Genomic DNA, 24,258 nt, shown 5'->3' with positions numbered 1-24,258 from the left:
CCAAAGGATTTTTAAAGACACCTCATTCATGCAAAAGGAAGTCTAAGCTTACAGATGCTGGTAAACTATGAGTAACTGGAATGTAAAACCTCTCTCCAGATTAGTAGCCGAAAATCAACACTAGGGCAATTGGGACATTTTATCCTCTACATGAGCATTGAATTTTGTTTTAATGTTGTGATCCTAATTTGTACTTTGAACATTATCTAATCTTAATCTTTCTGTATTTTAAATTTCAGAGTGTAACTGCAATGGACATGCTAACAAGTGTCACTTTGACATGGCTGTGTATTTAGCCTCTGGTAATGTTAGTGGTGGTGTTTGTGATGGCTGTCGGAATAATACAATGGGACAGCACTGTGAACAATGCAAACCTTTCTACTACCAGCATCCAGAACGAAGTATTCGTGCCAGTGACATCTGTGAGCGTAAGTACTGCTATTCGATACACCGTGACCTGTGCAAGAAGTAAATGACACTGATCCTCGTAATTCGTTTATTTGATGGTGGGACGCTTCAGAAGTTTTAAATGGAATGTTTGTCTTGGGTATTCTTTCTGTGGTATATCTGATAAATTGTTTTTTTTTTTGCACAGTGATTTTCCAGAGTTTTCAAAGTCATTCCAAAATGTTAAATTACATATTCAGTATACACAGAATTGGATTTGATGTGTGACAGAAAATCAAATATTCTCTGTTCTGCCTAAATAGTTCATGCTTTAAATTGCAAGACTGAATTGAGCATAATTCAATTTAATAAATTGCTGCTATTCTTGTGAACCTGGTTTTAAAGTTAAGTTCTACCTGCCAAGTTAACTTCAACTTTTTGTAGTTTTATAAATTGATGTCTTTTACATTGACACGTAATATTGCTTTTTTCGCCTTCTTAATGCAGCTTGTAACTGTGACCCAGCTGGATCACTGAATGGTGGAATCTGTGATAGTCTCACTGATCTGGCAGCTAACCTCATAGCAGGGCAGTGTCGCTGTAAGCTAAATGTTGAGGGTGAGCGCTGTGATCTGTGCAAAGAGGGTTTCTTTGGACTAAGTGCAGATGAAGCACTGGGATGTCAACGTAAGTTGTCGCCTATCTTTGAAAATTATCTATTTCATTTTCGATATTTATCTTGCTGCTATTGCTTGATTTATGAGTGCTGAAAGCTACAGTTAACCTTAGTTTTTAGTTCACAATTGTATTTACTTGAAAATCTTGCATATTTCCATTATCAAAAATCAGTTGGATTTGATTTCCACGTTATCAAAACTCAGTTTGATTGTGCTAATCAAACTTCCACTGACAGATTTCAAATACAATTTGTCTACTTAGCAGACACTGGATTTCTTTAAATTACTTTCCCTTGTGCAGTTTGTAATTAAACAATCACTTATTAAAAGAGAGCTTTATTGTCAACGCTATAAAGATTTTTTAGAACGATTTACTGCTCAGTTGATGGAAGAAAATATTTGGTACGCTTAACAACTCGGTTTTGACATTTTATCAAAAATATTTATTTGGAAGAGAAATATTTATATTTCCCAAACTCATGTCAAATATATATAAGAAGAAATGAAAATTAAACCTTATGGGATTACTTGAATTTAGCAGGTATTTTTCAATAATTTCCAGATCCAACTTGTGAGAAACTTCCTTGGTGTTTTTCAGACGCTAGTTTCCTTTCATGGTTTGTTGCCCCTCTTGATTCTTGTGAAAGCTGGACAGTGAAATGTATAATCACAAATGCAGTAAGAATGGGTAAAGCAGAACAAAAATTTAAAGTGTAACAAGTGTCATGGAAATAGTTTCTTGGCTTGTTAAAACACAGCTTCTGTGGAGGATTAAAAGTTGGTATTGTGCCTGAAGTTACTGCCTGAGCCTGTTATTTGGAAAGAAGTGAACTGAAGCTTGATTTGAATTACTTCTGGCGAGATAGCATCAGGCAAATGCTCCACAATTGCTCACCTGTTACTGGCTTCTGTGTCAATCCAATTGACAGGTGTTGCTTTGTGATAAGGTAGCAAAGTGGGTGTTCGGAGGCAAAAGGGCAATCTAGCTAAGGAAGACCAAGACCATAAGGCATAGGGCAGAAGTATGTCATTCAGCCCATCGACTCTGTTCATGCTTGACCTACTTTCCCTTTCAATTTCATTTCCTTGCCTTTTCTCCCTAACCTTTAAAGCCCTGACGAATCAAGAACCTATCAACCTCCTTTTTAAATATACCCAATGACTTTGCCTCCACAGCTGTGCCAGTGAATTCTGCTGATTTTACCACCCTCTAGCTGAAGAAAATTCTCTTCATCCCTGTTCCAGAGAGACATCTTTGTATTCTGAGGCTGTGGCTTCTGATCCTAGACTCCCCCACAATTGAAAATGTCCTCTTCAGGTCCATTTTCAATATTCAATTGGCTTCAATAAAATCCTCCCCCCCCCCCAAACAATTCTTAATTCCAGTGAGTACAGGCCCAGAGCCTTCAAACACTCCTCATATGTTAACTCTTGCCTTCTTTATTACTGCGTTAACCTTTAGGGAATCGTGCTGTAGGACTCCAAGTCGCTTTGCATAGTTATTATTTATATATTTATTTATTGAGCGAGCGCTTGGAATAGGCCCTTCTGGGCCTTCGAGCCGCACTGTTCAACAATAGCTCGATTTTAATCCGAGCCTGGTCACAGGACAATTTACAATGACCAATTATGTCTTTGGACTGTGGGTGGAAACCGGAGCACCCGGAGGAAACTTATGTGGTCACAGGGAGAACATACAAACTCTTTACAGGCAGCGTCGGGAATTGAACCTGCGTCACTGACATTGTGAAGCATTGTGCTAACCACTACGCTACTGTGCCGCCCTGTTCAGAAGTCCTTTGACAAGGTGAAGTACATGAGGCCGCTAAACTAAAGCGAATCATATTACAGAAAAGCCGCTAGCGTGGACAGAAGATTGCTGACTGGAAGAAGACAAAGAGTGTAAACAAAGGGGCATTGTCTGATTGACTGCTGATGACTAGTGGTGTTCCTTCAGGGGCTGGATTTTGGTCCACTAATTTCAATGTTCTAATGATCTGGACGATGGAATTGATGGTATTGTGGCCCTACATGGGATTTCTGAATTTGTTCTCCATTTAGAAAATAGTCTAAGCCTTTATTTCTTCTACCAAATTGCATGACCATACAATTCCCTATACTATATTCCACCTGCCACTTCTTTGACCATTCTAATCAATCCAGTCCTTCTGCAGGCAGCCCTGCTTCCTCAATCCCACCTACTCCGCCGCTTTGTATCACCCGCAAACTTGGCCACGGTACCATCAATTCCATTATCCAGATCATTAGAACGTTGAAAGTAGTGGACCAAAAACCGATCTCTGGAGGAGCACCACTAGTCACCAGCAGCCTGTCAGACAATGTTTCTTTTATTCCCACTCCTTGCCTTTTGCTAGTTAGCTAAATTTCTGTCATGCTACTATCTTTCCTGAAATACCATGTGGTTTTGTTTAGCAGCCTCATGCTTCCCCTTGTCAAAGGCCTCCTGAAAATCCAAGTAAACATCTACTGACTCTCCTTTGTCTATTTTGCCTGTTACCTCCTTAAAACATTCCAACAGATTTGTCAGGCTAGATACCCACTTAAGGAAACCATGTTGACTTCGGTCTATTTTATCATTTTCCTCCAGTTACCCCAAAACCTCATCCTTAATAATAGACTCCCAACATCTTGTCAACCACTGAATCAGGTTAACTGACATATAATCTCCTGTCTTTTGCCTCCCTCCCTTTTTAAACAGTGGAGTGACATTTGCACTTTTCTAGCCTTGTAGAACCATTCCAGAAACTAGTGATTCTTGAACAATTACTGTTAATGCCTCTAACATCTCTTCAGCTACCTCTTTCAGAACTCTGGAGTGAAGTCCGTCTGATCTTGGTGACTTGTCAACTTTCAGATCTTTCACCTTCCCAAGCACCTTCTCCTTAGTAATAGTGACTACACTCACTTATGCCCCAGGTTGCAGAAATACTGTGATTTAAAAATAATCTTAAGTAATACTGTTGTCCATGTAAACAAAAATCGTAATGCAAGTTTACTTCTGGAAAGGCCCTTGTTACTTAATATTAGAATACTCTGCACCTAGGAAATCAATATCTCAGACCTGCAGCTATAATAGAGTAGTAATCGGCATTTTTATTTGTGCCTCATCTGTTTTTAATGCAAGTAGAAAGTCTCAGGAAGTTAAAGGAAAGTAATGAATATACATTTTGTCCAAGGTTAAATTTCAGCCAAGAGTTAAAATTTTTGTCCCTGCCCCAATAGTTATTTTAAACCTTTTCTAGATTACTGATGAAAGTTTTCTAAATGAGACGATGGCTTTTTTTGGTCATTTAGCATGTGCTTGTAACCATTTGGGAACTCATCCTGGAGGATCTCCATGTGATGACGTCACAGGGAATTGCTTCTGTAAACGTCTGGTGATGGGCAAGAACTGCGATCAGTGTCTGGTAAGTGAAATATAAAAGCAAAAGTAGAAAAATAGGGTGTACTGCAAGTAGGGAGCACCGAGCTGAACTGAAATATGCCCTTTCATTTTGTGTTTTATATTCTGTGATTTCTGCTCAATTTTTTGTTGCCATTTGCACAATTTTTTTTGCACGGGTTGAATGGTTGTTCTTGTTTCATGGCTGGCTATGGGGAAGATGAATCTCTGGATTGTATGCTACATATGTACTTAGATAATTGTTCTTTGAAAACCTCTGGAAGAAAAATCACAAGATTCCTGCCTTTCATAACAATGCACAATTATCTGGGAATCACATGGGTGATAATCCAGTAAAATATTTTCTGCTTGGAATAGCTTTGGAATTGCTGAACAAGATTTGAAAGAATGACTGGAGTTTTCAAATTAATTGCACTAAGATATGATTAGAAGTTAACGTGAGGTGCCATCACTCTCAGCAAAGGCTCAAGCTTGCTGTACTGGCTGGGATATTGCCCTGGGCCCCATGTCACATGGGCAAGCTAATCACTAATCAGCCTCTCCATGTTGCAATATGAGTTGCCTTCTTCTGGGAGGTGGAGATTGGGTTGTGAGGAGAACAGTGTGCAATATAATGGAACTTTTATTGTTTTAACAGTACAGATGGGAACGTATCCGTAGGTTTTCAGACACCAGGATGTGGAATGTTGTAACAAGTTGACTCTATTAGGAAGCAATAAGTAGGGTCTGGTTAACATGTAATCCAGAACTTAGAATACAACAGTGCATCAAAGTTTTTCCTCCCTCACCGCTACCCCCCAAAAAAATGCAGAGTTTGAATTGATTTGTGAAATTATGAAGGCTTTTATGCTGACTCAAATATTGTCTTATTTTTAATGTACAATAATGAGAGACTGTGGTATTTGATAACCGGCAAAAAGACCACAGCGAATAAGTTACTGAAAAGTTACCTGATTGTTCACCAGATCCCATACTGAGTTCAAAATTAATATATTTTTTGTACTTTAGCAGTAATGTGATTTTTATAAAACATTCTTTTTACGTGCTGTCCTCGATAAGATATAGGAGCAGAATTAGGCCATTTGGCTGATTGAGTCTGCTCTACCAATTCACCATGGCTGATTCATTTTCCTTCTCAGCCCCAAACTCCTGCCTTCTCCCCACATCCCTTCACGCCCTGACTAATCAAGAATCTAGCAATCTATCTTAAATGTACATAATGATGACCTCCACAGCTGCCTGGGTCAATGAATTCCACAGATTCACTACCCTCTTGCTAAAGAAATTCCTCCTCAGCTCCATTCTAAAGGGACATCTCTTTATTCTGATGCTGTGTCCTCTGATCTTAGACTCCCCCACCGTAGGAAACATCCTCTCCACATCCACTCTATAGAGGCCTTTTGACATTCGACAGATTTCAATGAGGTCACCCTTCATTCTTCTGATTTCCAGTGAGTAGAGTCCCAAGAACTATTAAATGCTTCTCATATGACAAGCCTTTCAATCCTGGAATTATTTTCATGAACGTCCTTTGAACCCTGTCCAGTGTCAGCACATCCTTTCTTAAATATGGGGCCCAAAACTGCTTACAGTACTCCAAGTAAGGCCTCACCAGTGCTTTTTAAAGACCCAACATTACATCCTTGCTTTTATATTCTACTCTTCTTTTCCTTCTTCACCACAGGCTCAACCTGAAATTAACCTTTAGGGAATCCTGCACGAGGACTTCCAAGTCCCTCTGCACCTCAGATTTCTGAATTTTCTCCATTTAGAAAATAGCCTACCTTTCATTTCTTCTACCAAAGTGATACGCTGTATTCTATCTGCCATTTCTTTGCCCATTCTCCTAATCTAAGTCCTTCTCTTGTCTCTCTGATTTCTTCAAAACTACCTGTTCCTCCATCTATCTTTGTATTGTTTGCAAACTTGGCTACAATGTCATCAATTCCCTCATCCAAATCATTGACATATAATGTAAAAAGAAGTGGTCCCAATACAGACCCATGGTCACTGGCTGTGAACCAGAAAAGGTTCCCTTTTTTCCCCCACACTTTGCATGCTACCTATCAGTCAATGCTCTATCCATGCTAGTATATTTCTTGTCATACCATGGGCACTTAACTTATTGAGCAGCCTCATGTGTGGCATCTTGTCAAGACCTTCTGAAAATCTAAGTACACCAATTCTCCTTTGTCTATCTCGTTTGTTATTTCTTATAAAGAATTCCAACAGGTTTGTCAGAAAAGATTTTTCCTTAAGGAAACTATGTTGACTAATGCTTATTTTATCATGTACAGTACCTCCAAAACCACATCCTTAACATCCAGCATCTTCCGAACCACTGATGTCAGACTAACTGGCCTATAACTTCCTTTCTTTTGCCTCTCTGCCTTGATGACTGGAGTGACATTTGCAATTTTCCAGTGAATTCAAGGAGCTGTGTCTCAAAGGCAGCATGCATTGGTGAGGACCTCCAGCACCCAGGGCATGCCCTTTTCTCACCATTATCAGGTAGGAGGTGCAGAAGCCTGAAGGCACGCACTCAGTGATTCAGGAACAGCTTCTTCCCCTCTGCCATCTCTTTCCTAAATGAACATTGAACCAGAGAACACAGCTTCACTTTTTTAATGTACATTATTTCTGTTTTTTGCACAATTCTAAACTATTCAATATGTGTATACTGTAAATTGACATTATTACTACTTTTTTTTCTTCTATACTATGTATTGCACTGAACTGCTGCTGCTAAGTTAACAAATTTCATGACACGTGCTGGTGATAATAAACCTGATTCTTCTGATTTGAGTTGCACCACATGATTTTAGGGCATGCATGATTTTTTTCCTTGTAGCTCAAATGTGGTCATGAGTTTAAAACTAAAATGATTTATTGTTTTACAGCCTCAGCACTGGGGACTGAGCAGTGATCTGGATGGGTGTCGCCCTTGTGACTGTGACCTAGGGGGCTCCTACAGTAATGAGTAAGACTAGTTTCTTAATAATTTACCAACAAAATTTGAGTTCACAACGAATTAATCATTGCAGAAGTTTGAATAAGAAGGAGGTATCTCAAACCGCTAGACATCTTATTTTATCTGGTTATGTTGCTTATCATAGTTGAAGATAATTGGCCATCTTTAATATTTGTGATAAATGCTTGACAAATTAAAGCTTAATTTATTTTTGCATTTTAAAGAAATAAATTGTATTATTCCTAACTTGTATTGAAAGTGTTACTCTTGAAATTTGTTTAGCTATCAGCAATCTTCAAGAGTAGTCACATGAACATTTTATACTTCATCCTCATGAATTGCATTTGCTAATTTGTGTTGCCATGTGCATTAAAATTGTTTAATAGCAAATTAAGTGAGTACTGTAAGATTTGACAATTTGTCTTTTGTGATACTGCTGCTGCTAGTGAAAAGTCTATAGTTTGAGTAACTTCGACATGGAACAAAAACAAACTTAAATTTCCATGCGATGAAGTTTGGAAATAAACCCTGTGCATTTCTGCCAATTTGCAGAATCTTATCTGCAAACTAATCCCTAGTTCAAATGAGCTGTCCATGTAGACATTTGATGCCGAAGCATGTTAAATAGAGTACTTGATGTATTGCACAAAGATTTTGTCAAAGCTGTCAAAAGCAAATTTTTTTTTTCTCTCTGGCTTTAGTTGTTCATCCGAGACGGGCCAGTGTCCATGTAAAGAGCATATGTTTGGGCGTCAGTGCAATGAAGTTGAATCCGGGTTTTACTTTATTGCACTGGACCATTACACCTACGAGGCTGAGGAAGCTCACCTGGGTCCAGTAAGTTACTTCTGTGGACTGAGGCAAACTGTTCATTTATGTTAATTATTTTCAGTCTAATGCTGTGGCATTTTTTGCAGGGAGTTACTGTAATACAGCGACAATATCCACAGGATCGTTCTCCAACCTGGACAGGAATTGGATTTGGACATGTTCCTGAAGGAGCATATCTAGAATTCCACATAAATGATATTCCATATTCAATGGAATACGACGTGTTGATTCGCTATGAACCACAGGTGATTAAGCTGCATTTATGAACATGCTTAAGATCTTTTTTTAAAAAAAGTGTTGTGGATGAATATGATTTTTTTTGGTTTGTTTTCTTTTCAGCTGCCGAAGAACTGGGAGGAGGCAAAAATAACAGTGTTAAGACCTGGTGCGATTCATACTGGCAGTCGATGTGTGAATACTATTCCTGATGATGACAACCAAGTCTTCTCTTTGCCATCAGGATCCAGGTTGGAATAATTATAATTATATATGTAAAGGGGGGAAAATAATCCATTTGGAAGTGGCTAAAATGATTTTAAGGTGAGGCTTGTTCATCTACAGTAGTTGACTAACTTTCGACATTGGTAATATTTTTCTAGGTATGTGGTTCTTCCTCGGCCTGTGTGCTTCGAAAAAGGACTAAACTACACCATCCGGTTAGAATTAACAAAATATTCTTCAGATGATGAAATGGATACCCCTTATATCTTCATAGATTCGGTAGGTATAACTAAAAATGATTATTGGAATCCTAAAATTAATTGGGTGCATGTCTAATTAATATAAATATTTCATCCTGTGGGGTTCAGTTTTTTACTCCTGTGGCAAATGTACGATAAGTTATGAAGACAGCATCATACCATTAATCATATAGTGTTTACTGTTTTAGATGTTACTAAAATGTCAAAACTAATCAGTAAACTCCAAGACCTGGGCCTCAATACCCCCCTTCTGCAATTGGATCCTGGGCTTCCTCACTTGTAGACTCCTGTCAGTCCAGATTGGCAAAAACATCTCTACAATCTCCATCAGCACAGGAGCACCACAGGGATGTGTGCTTAGCCCCCTGCTCTATTAGCTTTACACCGATGACTGTGTGGCTATGTACAGCTCCAACACCATACTCCAGTTTGCTGATGACGTCACTGTTGTGGGCTGTATCAAAGGAGGTGATGGCTCAGCATGCAGGAGGGAGACTGAAACTTAGCTTAGTGGTGTAATAACAACCTCTCACTCAATGTCAATAAGACCAAGAAACTGTTTGTGGAGGTCCATGAGCCAGTAATCATCGGAGGATCAGAGGTAGAGAGGGTCAAAAACCTTAAATTTCTGGGTGTCACAGTCTCAGAGGATTTTTTCTGGAGCTATCATATAAATATAATTGTGTGGTGGGAAGTGTGCTGACTGGCTGCATTATGGCCTGGTATAGGAACACCAATGCCTTTGAGTGGAAAATCCTACAAAGGGTAGTGGATTCAGCCCAGTACATCACGGATAAAACCCTCCCAACCATTGAGCACATCTATCTGAAACAGTGACGTGGGAAAGCAGCATCCATTATCAAAGATCCTCACCACCCAGGCCATGCTCTTTTCTTGCTGCTGCCATCAGGTAGATGGTACAAGTGCCTCAGGACTCGCTCCACCAAGTTCAAGAACAGTTACTCAACCATCAGGCTCGTGAACAAATGGGGATAACTACACTGATTCTACTTCTGGTGTTGCCACAAACGATGGTCTCACTTTAAGAACTCTTTATCTTGTTATTTCATGCTTTATTTATTGCTGTTTATTTATATTTGCATTTGCACAGTTTTGCTGTCCATTACAGTTACTGTTCTGTGGATTTGCTAAGTATTCCCGCAGAGAAAGAAACTCAGGGTTGTACGTGGTGACATGTATGTACTCTGATAATAAATTTTACTTTGAAATTTGAAATTAATAATTTTATAATTTGCATGCCCATGTCACACTTTCATTTTAACATCATTACTAGGAGAGAGAAATTTAGCAGTGCCATTAGTAAGATGAGCCAGCTGGTGGTGTAATAGCATCCATACCAAACTTTGATGTGAGTGTTCCCACGTTTGAATCTGACCAGCCCCTTGCACACTTTCCGTCCGCGCTGGGTTCAGCGTCGAGCTAGCAACTTGGTCTCATGGAAAAAAAATCAAACAAGAATGGTAAAGCAACGGCGGGTTTGCTGCCTGATGCGCCACGAGGCGCAGAGAGGAACAACAATTACTAAGATAATGGCAGATATTATTAATCGCACAGTTCTGCCTTCACTCACTGACCTTTGCTCATTAAAACTCTAGAATTTATCTACTTTTGCCCTAGTATTCAAAGACTCTATTTCCACTTGTTTTTGAGGATGAAGGTTCCAAATTCTTTTGATGATGAGAAAATTTTGCTATTTGAATGAATGATCACTTATTTTTAAGCAGTAATCAATCGTTCTAGATTCTCCCACAGGAGGAAGTGACCTTACTACTTCCCTCCCAGTCAAGACCCCCAAGTAGATTTGTATATTTCAGTCAATTACCCTATAGCTATCATGAACTCCAGCTGATGGAATTCTGTCTGGCCTTCTATCATGAGACTAACTGCTCAGTCCAAGTTGGGGTTGAGGTTTATTTATTTATCACACGTACACCAAGGTGTACAGTGAAATGTATCGTTTATGTCACCAACCAACACACCCAAGGATGCCCACAAGTGTCACCTCACATTCCACCGCAAACATAGCATGCCCACAATCCTCAGCAACTTGGTATCAGCCTCGAAAACTCCCTCTGGTTTTCGGAAGGACACCAATGCCGTAAACATGTTGCAGATGAGGTCTCCGCTGTTGCCCTTCGCTATAAAGTGCACAATTCTGTTTGTTTTCCTAATCGGTTGTACATTACTTTCTTGCTTTTCATGTGCCCCGATATCTCTGTTTCTCAGGTGTGCACTCTCTTCAGTTTAGACCATGTGCTAGTTTTTTAAAAATGCTTCCTGCAAAAGTGGATGATTTTATTTTCTCACCAACTATCAAATATTTTTCCAGCTTGTACTCATGCCCCACTGCAGGTCATTGGATATATTTTCTACAGGAGGTTCGGGGGAGATTGTCACAAACAGCATGTGGGATACCTTCCAGCGGTACCGCTGCCTTGAGAACAGTCAGAGTGTTACCAAGACTCCAATGACTGACGTCTGCAGAGGCATTCTGACCAGTATATCTTCCATAATCCATGAAGGAGCTCTGCGTAAGCCTATTTTAAACTGTTTTCATGAGTTATTTGGTGGTTTGCCTGCATTTGGAGTTTGGGGGTGGGGGAGCACAGGAGTAAAGTTGTGAATAGCCTTGCAATTATTTTGATGACAGTACAGCTAAGTTGTATTTTGAGCACCGGATCAGTTTTGGGCAAATCCATTATAGAAAGGAAATTTAGACGTTGAAAAGGTGTCTCTAGAACCAAATTAAACAGAAGATGTGTTAACAGTGTAATATGAGTTTGTACAAAACCCCTCGGGTAACAAAATTATGTCATTAAGGTTTCCAAGTTGCTTAAAGGTTGACAGAACTAGTAGTGAAAGATGTGCTTTAATTGGTCACCAAATCAGTGGAGGCTGAAGTGTGTGGGAACTGGAAAGGGAGGTCAAGACTACATTTTCTTCTCAACGGGTTGCTTATGAGATGCATCACTGCCGATTTCTAGCCTTTTCTCCATATAAATAAGGAAACTGGATGAGCATTTAACACAGGAAGTTTAAGATGGGCAGAAAATCCACCCCTCACTCCCACACCTCCCCCCCACCCCCGGCTGTAAACTCCATGATTCTGCAAAAGCAACTAAAACTTGAAGAGAGATTTTTAAAAGATTTTTGCAGTGGAATTTTAATCTGTATTAATGGAGTAAACTTAAATATTTTTAGTTTTTTGTTTTTTATTTTAATTAGTGCTGTTAGAAGCCATGCTGATTTTAGGAGGTTTTTTTTTCCCCCTCAATGTTAGCTTATGTTAGATTTGTTTAACTTAAAATGAAAGTTGTCGGTAATTATATATTTGGAGTTAAGTGTGTTGAGGACCCAACCAGTTAGACAGATACCATTCTGTTGAAGTGTTTTAATAGGATGCTATCAGTATTCATTAAAACAGCATAGTTTTAAAAGTTATGGGTCATGACTCTTGAGGAATGCTTTGAGGAAGTATTTAAATTTGGAGTATAAGGGCTTTTGTTTAAATCTTGAGTTTTCAAGTAGCATTTCAAATTCCATGCCTGAGGCAAAGTAAATTTTAATTGAAATAATGGGAAGGGGGAAGTGAAGAGTGATGCATTTTGCTCAGAGGCCTTTATTAGTCCTTACTGTTCATGTTACTAAGACTGGCATGACAAGGATCAAAGGAATATTTAATTTTTAAAAGATTTTTTTGGAGGTCATTAGTTTGGGGCAGGTAAGCGACAGTGTAGATTGGTTTCATTTCAGAGGATTCTGATTTGAAGTGATAGTTTCCTTGTGGTGCCGATGCCCTAATAAGTTTATTTTCTCCCCAGCATGTAATTGTGATCCTCAAGGCTCTCTCAGTTCTGTTTGCAATCCAAATGGTGGACAGTGTCAATGTCGTTCCAATGTAGTCGGCCGAAACTGTGACCGCTGTGCTCCGGCTACTTACGGTTTTGGTCCTAGTGGCTGCAGACGTAAGTAGGGCTTTCATGCAAATGGTGCATTTAATCCTTCTGCATTTTAACCTTTACTTGGATTTTCAGAGCAGATTGGTCAGTGCTGTTATTCACCTTTTTCATTTTGCTGTTTGGTGGGGAGGGGGCGGGGAGGAAGAGGTACTTTGCAAGGTACCATCACCCCATCACCCAGGAGATGCCCTCTTCTCATTGCTGCCATCAGGAAGGAGGTACCGTAGCCTGAAGGCACACATTCAGTGACTCAGGAACAGCTTCTTTCCCTCTGCCATCCGATTTCTGAACGGACATTGAACCCAGGAACACTATCTCACTACTTTTGTTATTTCTGGGTTTTTTTTTGCTCTACTTATTTAATTTATCTACTTAATATATATGTAGTTAGTATAATTTATTTTTTCTCTCTTTATCGTGTATTGCATTGTACTTCTGCTGCAAAGTTAACAAATTTTTCACAGCATATGCTGGTGATACTGATTCTGATCTGTAAGCAGCTTTAGATGCATTAGATGTTAATTCAGTCGAGTTCATATATCTATTCTCAGTCAGTGTCTACTGTCCCCTACACTTTCGGTCCAAGAGTTGGAGGTAGGGTAGGGCTTGCGGGAGGTCTTCTAAATTAAATTTATTCTAAAGCAAAGAAACCTTTTGAAATGGCATACAAAGGCAAGCGAAACCCATCATTGAAGAACAGCACATATTTTTAAAAAAACAGGTTGATTACTTTAAATATATGAGATTCTGCAGATGCTGGAAATCCAGAGCGACATGCACAAAATGCCCGAGGAATTCAGCAGGCCCAGCAGCATTGATGGAAAGGGATAAACAATTGGCCAAGACCCTTCATCAGACCTACAGAGTCTTGATCCAAAACATTAACTTTTTATTCCTCTCCGTAGATCAGCGGTCCCCAACCACCGGTACCGGGCTGCAGGGCATGCGCTACCGGGCCACGAGGAAACAATATGAGTTAGCTGCACCTTTCCTCATTCCGTCACGCACTGTTGAACTTGAGCATAGGGTTGCCAACTGTCCCGTATTTGCCGAGACATCCTGTATATTGGGCTAAATTGGTTTGTCCCTTATGGGACTGCCCTTGTCCCGTATTTCCCCCGCTAATGTAGAGCGCTCCTATGAAACCTTTCGTGCCGAAATGGCGTGAAGTGAAGAAGCAATTACCATTAATTTATATGGGAAAAATTTTTGAGCGTTCCCAGACTCAAAAAATAACCTACCAAATCATACCAAATAACACATAAAACCTAAAATAACACTAAAATATAGTAAAAGCAGGAATGATATGATAAATACACAGCCTATATAAAGTAGAAATAATGTATGTACAGTGTAGTTGGGGAGATGAAGTCAAAACTGATTTGTGGAAAAAAATCGGCACATACGAGCATGCACATAATGGTGCCTGCGCAAGGCTTCATGGTCACAGTAGTCTTTCCTGTGGTAAAGTGTCCCGGGATTTGACTGCTACTTTTGTCCCTTATTTGGGAGTGAGAAAGTTGGCAGCCCTGCTACTTTTGTCCCTTATTTGGGAGTGAGAAAGTTGGCAGCCCTGCTACTTTTGTCCCTTATTTGGGAGTGAGAAAGTTGGCAGCCCTAACTGTAAAAAGACATGTTGAGGTGAGTTTAACACCCCCCCACCCCCGCAAGAATATTCTTAATATTAAACCGGTCCACAGTGCAAAAAAGGTTGGGGACCCCTGCCATAGATGCTGCCTGACTTGCTGAGCTCCTTCAGCGATATGTGTATTGATTAAGTTGACAGAGTAGGGGGGTAGTTACAAATTCTAAACTAAAAAAATCCCACTCACTTGCTGTACTACCATCATGATCTCTATCTGGAGAGGGATAGTTATGTCACTCTACATGGTATCTCAATTTAAGAAATTTAGGGGGAAGGCAGTTTTTATGTGAAGTAAATCAAGTTTGTTGTTTGCTCTTGAGTTTTCTGAATGAAGCATAATGTTTTTTTTCAGAAAAAGTCAAGTATTTCAAATGAAGAGATTGGGTAGCATAAATTTTCAAAGCAAACTATCTGTGCTTCGAACTAGTCTTGGCCCGAAATGTCAAGTGTTTACTCTTTTCCATAGATGCTGCCTGACCTGCTGAGTTCCTCCAGCATTTTGTGTGTGGTGCTTTGGATTTCCAGCATCTGCAGACTTTCTTGTGTTTATACTTATGCTTTTGCTTAAGTCGTTGAAAGCAAAATGAAGGTGCAGCAAGCAGTGACGAAGGCAAATGGCATGTTAGCCCAAGAATTTAATGCTGATGTCAGGAAATCTTGCTGCAACTCTAAAAGGTTTTTGTTGAAGCTTTGTGGATACATAACGGAATGAACTAACTATGGAGTGCAGTGAAATTCATTCCACTGGCTCCAGGGTTGATAAGTTTGAGAAACAGACTAGTGAGTTTGAGAAGAATCTAGAGGAGATGTCACTGAAGTTCAGAAAATATTTACAGAGCTCAACAGGTTGGATACAGTGAGGACGTTCCAGTGCTTAGATGCAGAAAAACATAGTCACAAATATAGGACAGACCAATTAGCACCAAAGAAGTTTCTTCTCATCTGTGAAATATTGATCAGTGAGTCGATCCATTCAAGAACAGAGATAGATTTCAGGATATTACATCATAGTGCCACAGTAGAAAAGCCTAATGAATGGCAGAGGAAACTCAAGAGGCAAGATGGCCTACTCCTTCAAACTCGTGTGTTCTTCATATCAGAAATCTCACTACTGAAAAGTTGAATATTTTTCCTTTTTTAGTATGCTCAAACTTTTTTCCCCTCATGATTTTGTAATTAAAAACATCTTTATAACTTAAACCAATTTTGTTTCTGGTGGCTGCTAGTTTTCAACTTGCATGTTTTTCAGAACTTTGACAATCCAGCCCTGGGTTCGGCGATCGTGGTCTCATGACCGTGGTTGTTCTTACCAAATTTTTTCTACAGAAGTGGTTTGCCATTGCTGCCTTCAAGGCAGTGTCCTTACAAGACGGGAGGCCCCAGCTGTTATCATTACCCTTTGGAGATTCTCCGCCTGGCATCAGTGGTTCCATGACCAGGATTTGTGATATGCACCAACTGCTCATACGACCATCCACCACCTGTGTCCATGGCTTCATATGACCCTAATCAGAGGGCTAAGCAGGTGCTACACTTTGCCCAGTGGTGTCCTGCAGGCTAGCAGAGGGAAGGAGAGCCTTGCACCTCCTTTGTAGGGATGTATCTCCACCCCACCCCCCATCCTGAATGAGTAGAAAACTGGATTTTTGCCTTGAAACTCTGGGGAAATTTGCACTGCAACAACCCTCCCAAGTAGATGTCCCAGAGATTTCTGTTGTTACACTTTTGTAAAGGAACATTTAGTCATGAATTTTAATTGTGAATTTGCTGTTCAGATCAAAGCAACAGTTTTATATATCTGTTACTATTTGTGCATTTAATTTTTAGCATGTGAATGTAATCTAGAAGGTTCTGTCAATGAATTTTGCCATCAAGCTACTGGCTATTGTCTGTGTAAGGACGGAGTCTATGGCCAACGCTGTGACCAGTGTCAGCCTGGATTTTGGGGATTTCCTAGTTGCCGCCCATGCCAGTGTAATGGACATGCAGATCATTGTGACTTGGAAACTGGAGAATGTTTGAACTGCAGAGATCATACAAGTGGACAGAACTGTGAGAGGTATTGACAGTCCCTTTTAATTCACGCTTGCTATCCTGGGTAAAATGGAACTGTCTCATGTAACTGAACAGCTTTCAGTAAAACATTCTTTCTCTTGTAGCTGTCTGGCAGGTTATTATGGAGACCCTGTACTTGGGTCAGGTGACCATTGCCGCCCATGTCCTTGCCCAGATGGGCCAAGTAGTGAGCGACAGTTTGCTGCTGGCTGTTATCAGGATCTTTATTCTGGCAATGTTGTTTGCCTCTGTAAAACTGGATACACAGGTACGTGATAGAACAAAGATGGCAGTTACTTCATGTTGACCAACAAGTCTAATGTTAATATTAAATCTAATCTAAACCACCGGACATTAGCATTTTAAAACCAAATGTTTTGAAACCATAAGCACTGATGTTTTAGACTGGGGTGGAATATTGAAATATTTGAATTGCCCTAAAGTCTGCATCATCACTGTATCATTGTATTCTAACTTGTATCATCATTTCTACAGCTGTCCACATGACCCAATTGCCTTTTCCTGGGCTGCATAAAACTAAATTTGGAATCTGATGCCAGTATTAATGCAGAATATGCCAGCAGTGTAGGCTATGATGCTTTAGCCAGAGAGTGGTGAATCTGTGGAATTTGTAGTCACAGACAGGCTGCGAAGGCCAGGTCATTGGGTATATTTAAGGCAGAAAGGTGGAAAGATTCTTGATTAGTCAGGGCATGAAGAGATGTGAGGAGAAGGCAGGAGATTGGGGCTAAGAAGGATAATGAATCAGCCGTGATGAAATGGTGGAGCAGGCTCAATGGGCCAAATGGCCTAATTGTGCTCCTATATCTTATGGTTATGATGCTGGAATCTGGGAGTGTTGGTTAGTGCGAGGAGGTGATTGGTACCACAAAGGCCGTGGGTGAGAGACTAAATTTGGAAGATTTGAGATAGAGAGGAATATTTGATCACTATACAGAGATTCAAAGGTTGATGAAATGAAGAACTAGAATTAACAATGTGGCAACAACCACCAAGAATTTATAAGCTGACTTCAAGAGGAGACAATAGAAAATGCAAAATTGCAATTTGTACTGTTGTCAACTATCTGTTTTCATGTAACTTCCACAATGTGAAAATCACTTTGGTAATCATTTCATATTTTTGCTTAAAACAATTTAATGCTTTTGCCTTCCAGGTGCTAGATGCGATGAATGTGCATCTGGGTTTTATGGTAACCCTAATGAGACCAGAGGATCTTGTCAGGAGTGTCGTTGCAACAACAATATCGACGTGACTGACCCAGAATCCTGTGACAAGCATACTGGCGAATGTCTAAAGTGCCTGTATCATACAGAGGGTGAAAGCTGCAACCTCTGCAAACCTGGCTACTATGGGAATGCTGAGCAGCAGAACTGCATAAGTAAGATGCACAAAACATTTTTAAAACTGCACAGAATTAAGAATTATGGAATACCTATTTGCATTCTCTTGAAAGAATTACATTTTTTTTGAGGTTTCAATATTTTGTGAAGCACTGTAAATGCATTGTTGCTGAAGAAGGGAAAGAAACAGTTATAAGTTAATTGAGTTTCATTGTTATTTTCAATATTTACTGTTTTGTTTTGGACTTGATATCTGCAGCATATTTTGTATGCCTTGTCCTCAATTCCGGGATTTTGTAGCCTTTTATATTTTGTCACCTGTTCATATAATGTACTGTTTCCTCTGTACTAACTTTGCTTTATTTACAGTTTATGGAGGATTTAACATCACCTGGAGCATGTGTGGCAGATTTGCAAAGTACAGTTGCCTTTTAAGTTGTATGGATAGTTTTGGAGAAAATCAGAGGCCTACTGCTTTGTTAAAAACCAAAGTCACAGTGACAATTCAGCATCTGAATACTGAAAGAAGATAGACTGAAATAATTGGTTATTTTAATCTAAGTTCAGGTTGTGAATGGCTAGAAACTAAATATGGGCTCTACATCAAAGATTACGTTTCAGTAACCCTTCTCCTTTAGATGTTTATTATCTAATTGCCATGCCTCCCCTCTTGTCAACCTCTGAACAGTTATTTATATCCCAGTCCTGAGACTTTAGTACAATAATTTAGTGCCGTACTGAGAGTGCAGTTTTGTGAGATGTCCCGTCTTCAAATTAAGATGGTGAACAGAGACTTTATTTGCCCTTTGATAAGAACATAAAAGATCCCAAAATTTACCTTTTAAAGAATGGGTGAATTCTTCTTACTACATCACAAAAAATTGACTACCCATTCTTATCACTTGCTGTTTGTATGGGTTTGCTGTCCACAATCTTGACAGCTGAGTTTCCTTTGTTTTCCGTAATGCAGATTAGGCATCCAAAGATTGAGAGAAACTCCTTTTTAAATGCTAGTCTTTTTTTAAAAAAACTTCCAGTCTTGTGTTTTTGATATCCTGACCTTTGTTCTCAGGATAATCTTCAATACAGTGGGCGTCAGAGTAAATGGCATAAAAGAGTCAAATCTGTCGATTGTTAACATTTAGTAGTCATTCTAGAGTTTAGTAGTTATTCAAAATCAGGTTTAAATTGGCAAAGAATTATGTTCGTGACACTTCTCACACTCTGAAACATTTTGATGATTTTAAGTCCCCTGGCCCCCACCGCTTTATTTTCACCATGGATGTCCAGTCCCTATATACTTCCATCCCCCAAGAGGAAGGTCTCAAAGCTCTTCACTTCTTTTTGGATTCCAGACCTAACCAGTTCCCCTCTACCATCACTCTGCTCCGTCTAGCGGAATTAGTCTTTACTCTTAATAATTTCTCCTTTGGCTCCTCCCACTTTCTCCAAACTAAAGGTGTAGCCATGGGCACCCGTATGGGTCCTAGCTATGCATACCTTTTTGTTGGCTTTGTGGAACAACCTATGTTCCAAACCTATTCTGGTATTTGTCCCCCACTTTTCCTTTGCTACATCGACGACTGCATTGGCGCTGCTTCCTGTATGCATGCTGAGTTCGTTGACTTCGTTAACTTTGCCTCCAACTTTCACCCTGCCGTCAAGTTTACCTGGTCCATTTCCAACACCTCCCTCCCCTTTCTAGATCTTTCTGTCTCTATCTCTGGAGACAGCTTACCTACTGATGTCTACTATAAGCCTACTGACTCTGTCACCCTGTCTCTTGCTATTCCTCTTCTCACCCTGTCTCTTGCAAAAATGCCATCCCCTTCTCGCAATTCCTCCGTCTCCACCGCATCTGCTCTCAGGATGAGGCTTTTCATTCCAGGACGAAGGAGATCTCCTTTTTTAAATAAAGGGGCTTCCCTTCCTCCACCATCAACTCTGCTCTCAAACACATCTCCCCCGTTTCACACACATCTGCTCTCACTCCATCCTCCCGCCACCCACTAGGAATAGGGTTCCCCTTGTCCTCACCTACCACCCCACCAGCCTCTGGGTCCAACATATAATTCTCCTTAACTTCCGCCACCTCCAAGGGGATCCCACCACCAAGCACATCTTTCCCTCTCCCCTGCCCCCCCCCCCCAGCTTTCCACAGGGATCACTTCCTACATGACTCCCTTGTCCATTCGTCCCCCCCATCCCTCCCCACCGATCTCCCTCCTGGCACTTATCCGTGTAAGCGGAACAAGTGCTACACATGCCCTTACACTTCCTCCCTCACTACCATTCAGGGCCCCAGACAGTCCTTCCAGGTGAGGTGACACTTCACCTGTCAGTCGGCTGGGGTGATGTACTGCGTCAGGTGCTTCCGATGCGGCCATCTATATATTGGCGAGACCCGACTCAGACTGGGAGATCGTTTGGCTGAACACCTACGCTCTGTCCACCAGAGAAAGCAGGATCTCCCAGTGGCCACACATTTTAATTCCACATCCCATTCCCATTCTGATATGTCTATCTATGGTCTCCTCTACTGTAAAGATGAAGCCACAGTCAAGTTGGAGGAACAACACCTTATATTCCGTCTGGGTAGACTCCAACCTGATGGCATGAATATTGACTTCTCAAACTTCCACTAATGCCCCACCTCCCCCTCATAGCCCATCCGTTATTTATTTATATATACATATTCTTTTTCTCTCTCTCTCCTTTTTCTCTCTCTGTCCCTCTCACTATACTCCTTTCCCATCCTCTGGTTTTCCCCCCTCCCCCTTTTCTTTCTCCCTCGGCCTCCTGACCCATGATCCTCTCATATCCCCTTTGCCAATCAACTGTCCAGCTCTTGGCTCCATCCCTCCCCCTCCTGTCTTCTCCTATCATTTCGGATATCCCCCTCCCACTCCCACTTTCAAATCTCTAACTAGCTCTTCTTTCAGTTAGTCCTGACGAAGGGTCTCGGCCCGAAACATCGACTGCACCTCTTCCTACAGATGCTGCCTGGCCTGCTGCGTTCACCTGCAACTTTTATGCGTGTTGCGAAGAATTACAATGACCCCTTTTTAAAAAATGTTGATTTAAGGATGCTCATGCCTGTAAACTTTATAGACATAAAACCTTAATCCTTTTACTGACAAGAGAAGATCTATTTAAATTGAATTGACTTTATTACTTACGTCCTTTCACATACATGAGGAGTAAAAATCTTTACGTTACATCTCCGTCTAAATGTGCAACTTAACAGTAATTTGTAACAAATAGTATGTACAACAAGACGGTCAATATAGCAAAGAAATGCAATTGTATCAGCATGAATTAATCAGTCTGATGGCCTGGTGGAAGAAGTTGTCCTGGAGCCTATTGGTCCTGGCTTTTATGCTGCAGTACAGTTTCCCGGATGGTAGCAGCTGGAACAGTTTGTGGTTGGGGTGACTCGGGTCCCCACTGATCCTTCAGGCCCTTTTTACACACTTGGCTCGGTAAATGTCCTGAATAGTGGGAATTTCACATCTACAGATGCGCTGGGCTATCCACACCACTCTCCGCAGAGTCCTGCAATTGAGGGAAGTACAATTCCCATACCAGGCAGTGATGCAGCCAGTCAGGATGCTGTAAATGGTGCCCCTGTAGAAAGTCCTTAGGATCTGCAGGTGCTGGAAATCCAAGCAGCACACACAGTTCTGGAGGAACTCAGCAGGCCAGGCAGCATCTGTGGAGAAGAGTATAGTTGACACTTTAGGCCAAGGCCCTTCATCAATCCTTAACTGTTTCCCTTTTTTCTTAATGCTGTTTTTAATGATCCTTGACATTCAACTGAGTTTCCCAAGGGAGTGAGGAAAATATGCATACCCCTAGGGTTGGATTTACACACATTCCGTGCTTCATTTGATCACTAGCTCAATTCGTTTGTTCTCTGTGGCTTCACAGACCTCTTGCACGCATTAACTTTGACAATAAGCACCCTTAATTAAAAAAATTCAGAACACAATGATACAGTAATTGAGTACTTTCTTGGCTACTTGCTTTATTGGCTCTGATGATGATGGTTCTGTGTTTGGTTAACTAGTCAAAGACAAATGAAGGATTGCATAATGAGGAAAATAATCATTCTTTGCCATCTTTGCTTCAAGCATAAAGTAATTAAAACGATCAGCTGGAGTTGTAGATCTCCAGCAGAAACTTAATTCTATTCATTTTTCAGTGTGCATTCTTGGCTGTTTATTTAGCCTCTTTTTAACCTAAGTCACAGAGCAGGAATCTGAATGCGGCACAGTAGGTTGGAGTCTCTGTGGCCATGTGGATGGAAAAGGCAATGGGCTCAGACTTTGCTGAGGATATAAACTGGGGACTAATGCGGAGAGAGTTGGTAACATTAGAGTGAGGTGAAGTCGCTCAAGCAAATGACTTGGGTTTTTTTATGAGTCATTTTAACGAGCTTAAAGAACAAATTGGTTATCTTGTAAATTGGTTTGGATTATAAAGTAGATCAGTTTTTAAAAGCAAGTAGTACTGAGCTTTATGGCCCAGTATTAATTATAACTTCCTCCCCAAAATAGTTAATGATTTTACACAATGTTGGTTCTTTTGTTCTTTTTCCCAAATATCATTTTATAAGGAAGAGGATCATGTCACGTAAACTACTTTTGAAGTGTGGTCTCTTAGCTGACCATCACCTGTGTACACAAAGGACTCAGCTAAATACACCTTACTTTTTCATGATTATTGAAGGAGAGATGACAGCTGTAACTAATACTCTGCCTAAATAGTGCCTCCATTTAATATCATGTGGGAATGATGTGCCTTGCTTAACTGCACAGTATTGTATTTTATGTCTTTCCAGTTACCAAATAACACTTAATACTACTGAGCAAATGCAAAGCTAAGTACTCCTATTTCTGTTTTCCCAATCACCTTCTTATATACAGTGCTGTGCAAAAGTCTTGTGTGTGTGTCTATACAATATATACATTTGCAAATTTTCCTTTTTTTTCTTGAGAATAGTTGATATTTATAGTTTGTGATTTGAATTGTAAAAATGCTTCTCTGGTTTAATTTTCAGAGTGTGTCTGTAATTCCTTGGGGACAATACAGGCCGAGTGCCCCTCTGCAGATGAATGCCATTGCAATCAAACCACTGGTCAGTGTCCTTGCCTTTCTAATGTGGTCGGTCTAACATGTGATCACTGTGCACCTAATACCTGGAAGCTAGCAAGTGGAACTGGTTGTGAACTCTGCAATTGCAATGAAGTCCACTCGCGTGCATCATCCTGTAATGAGGTAAGAATATTTCCTTCTTTAAACACAGAAGTGTCTTTTGAACCTAAACAAATACCGGTACGTTTAGAAAAATATCATTGTTTTTCATTGTGCTCCATTTTAAAGATTACAGGAAAAGACTGAAAGGTACTTGATACAATTTATTAACACTATTTTAAATATTTTTAGTTAGATTTGAGGTGTTTCTCATGATGTCTGTATTAACTGAACACTTCATTGGTCATAAAGCACTTTATGGAATATCATGAAAGGGAAATGGTAGACATGAAAAAATGCACTTTATTTTACTGTCTTGGAAAGTGTGTGTCGGACAATCACTAGCTGAGCTATTAACATCCATGTGACAGGTTACTGCTGTTTTTTGCACAGGGAACTCAAACCAATGTGAGCTTCCTGTGTGATGTTGTAAAATGTAAACTTTTAAACACATTTATTTATTGACATACAGCGCAGAATAGGCCCTTCCGGCCCTTCAAGCCCTAGCAACCCCGATTTTAACCCTCGCCTAATCACGGGACAACTTACAATGACCCGATTAATTTTTAACCAGTACATCTTTGGACTATGGAAGAGAACAGTAGCACTCGGAGGAAACCCAGGCAGTCAGGGGGAAGACGTACGGAGTCGTGACAGGCAGCAGTGGAAATTGAATCCGGGTCACTGGTACTGTAAAGCGTTCTGCTAACCACCGAGCTACTGTACCACCACTAAAGTAGTCGTGTATGGCGCTGCTCAAAGATGAGTGGGGAGAGCGTGAGGAAAAAGGAGGCTTAAGGACCATTCATTTGCTGTTGAAAATCCACTGCTGTAGTCACAGAATGGTTGTAACTCCAGAAACTCGGCGTTCGGGTCATCAAGTCATCACTGTCTTGATACGAAGACAGTCCAAGCCTGTACTTTTTTTGAAATTAATATTAACTCCAAAAAGTGCAAACACCAGTAG

At 40.4% G+C, this 24,258-nt stretch overlaps 1 protein-coding gene across 1 annotated transcript in view; it reads left to right on the top strand.

Moving 5' to 3' along the window:
- lamb1a (laminin, beta 1a) overlaps window positions 1-24,258 on the top strand; it is an 85,454-nt gene that overhangs the window by 18,538 nt on the left and 42,658 nt on the right. Inside the window, exons 9-22 of the mRNA XM_072240971.1 lie at window positions 240-428; window positions 895-1,074; window positions 4,380-4,492; window positions 7,389-7,468; window positions 8,161-8,296; window positions 8,377-8,535; window positions 8,630-8,757; window positions 8,890-9,010; window positions 11,342-11,543; window positions 12,834-12,977; window positions 16,444-16,675; window positions 16,776-16,939; window positions 17,849-18,073; window positions 23,098-23,315. Coding sequence (XP_072097072.1) covers window positions 240-428; window positions 895-1,074; window positions 4,380-4,492; window positions 7,389-7,468; window positions 8,161-8,296; window positions 8,377-8,535; window positions 8,630-8,757; window positions 8,890-9,010; window positions 11,342-11,543; window positions 12,834-12,977; window positions 16,444-16,675; window positions 16,776-16,939; window positions 17,849-18,073; window positions 23,098-23,315 — 2,291 coding nt within the window. The remainder of the gene's footprint in view (window positions 1-239; window positions 429-894; window positions 1,075-4,379; window positions 4,493-7,388; window positions 7,469-8,160; window positions 8,297-8,376; window positions 8,536-8,629; window positions 8,758-8,889; window positions 9,011-11,341; window positions 11,544-12,833; window positions 12,978-16,443; window positions 16,676-16,775; window positions 16,940-17,848; window positions 18,074-23,097; window positions 23,316-24,258) is intronic.

This window comes from Mobula birostris, chromosome 23, assembly GCF_030028105.1.
Source record: "Mobula birostris isolate sMobBir1 chromosome 23, sMobBir1.hap1, whole genome shotgun sequence".
Classification (NCBI taxonomy): domain Eukaryota; kingdom Metazoa; phylum Chordata; class Chondrichthyes; order Myliobatiformes; family Myliobatidae; genus Mobula; species Mobula birostris.
The sequence above is the reverse complement of the archived record's forward strand: the minus strand, read 5'-3'. Positions and strand labels throughout refer to the sequence as shown.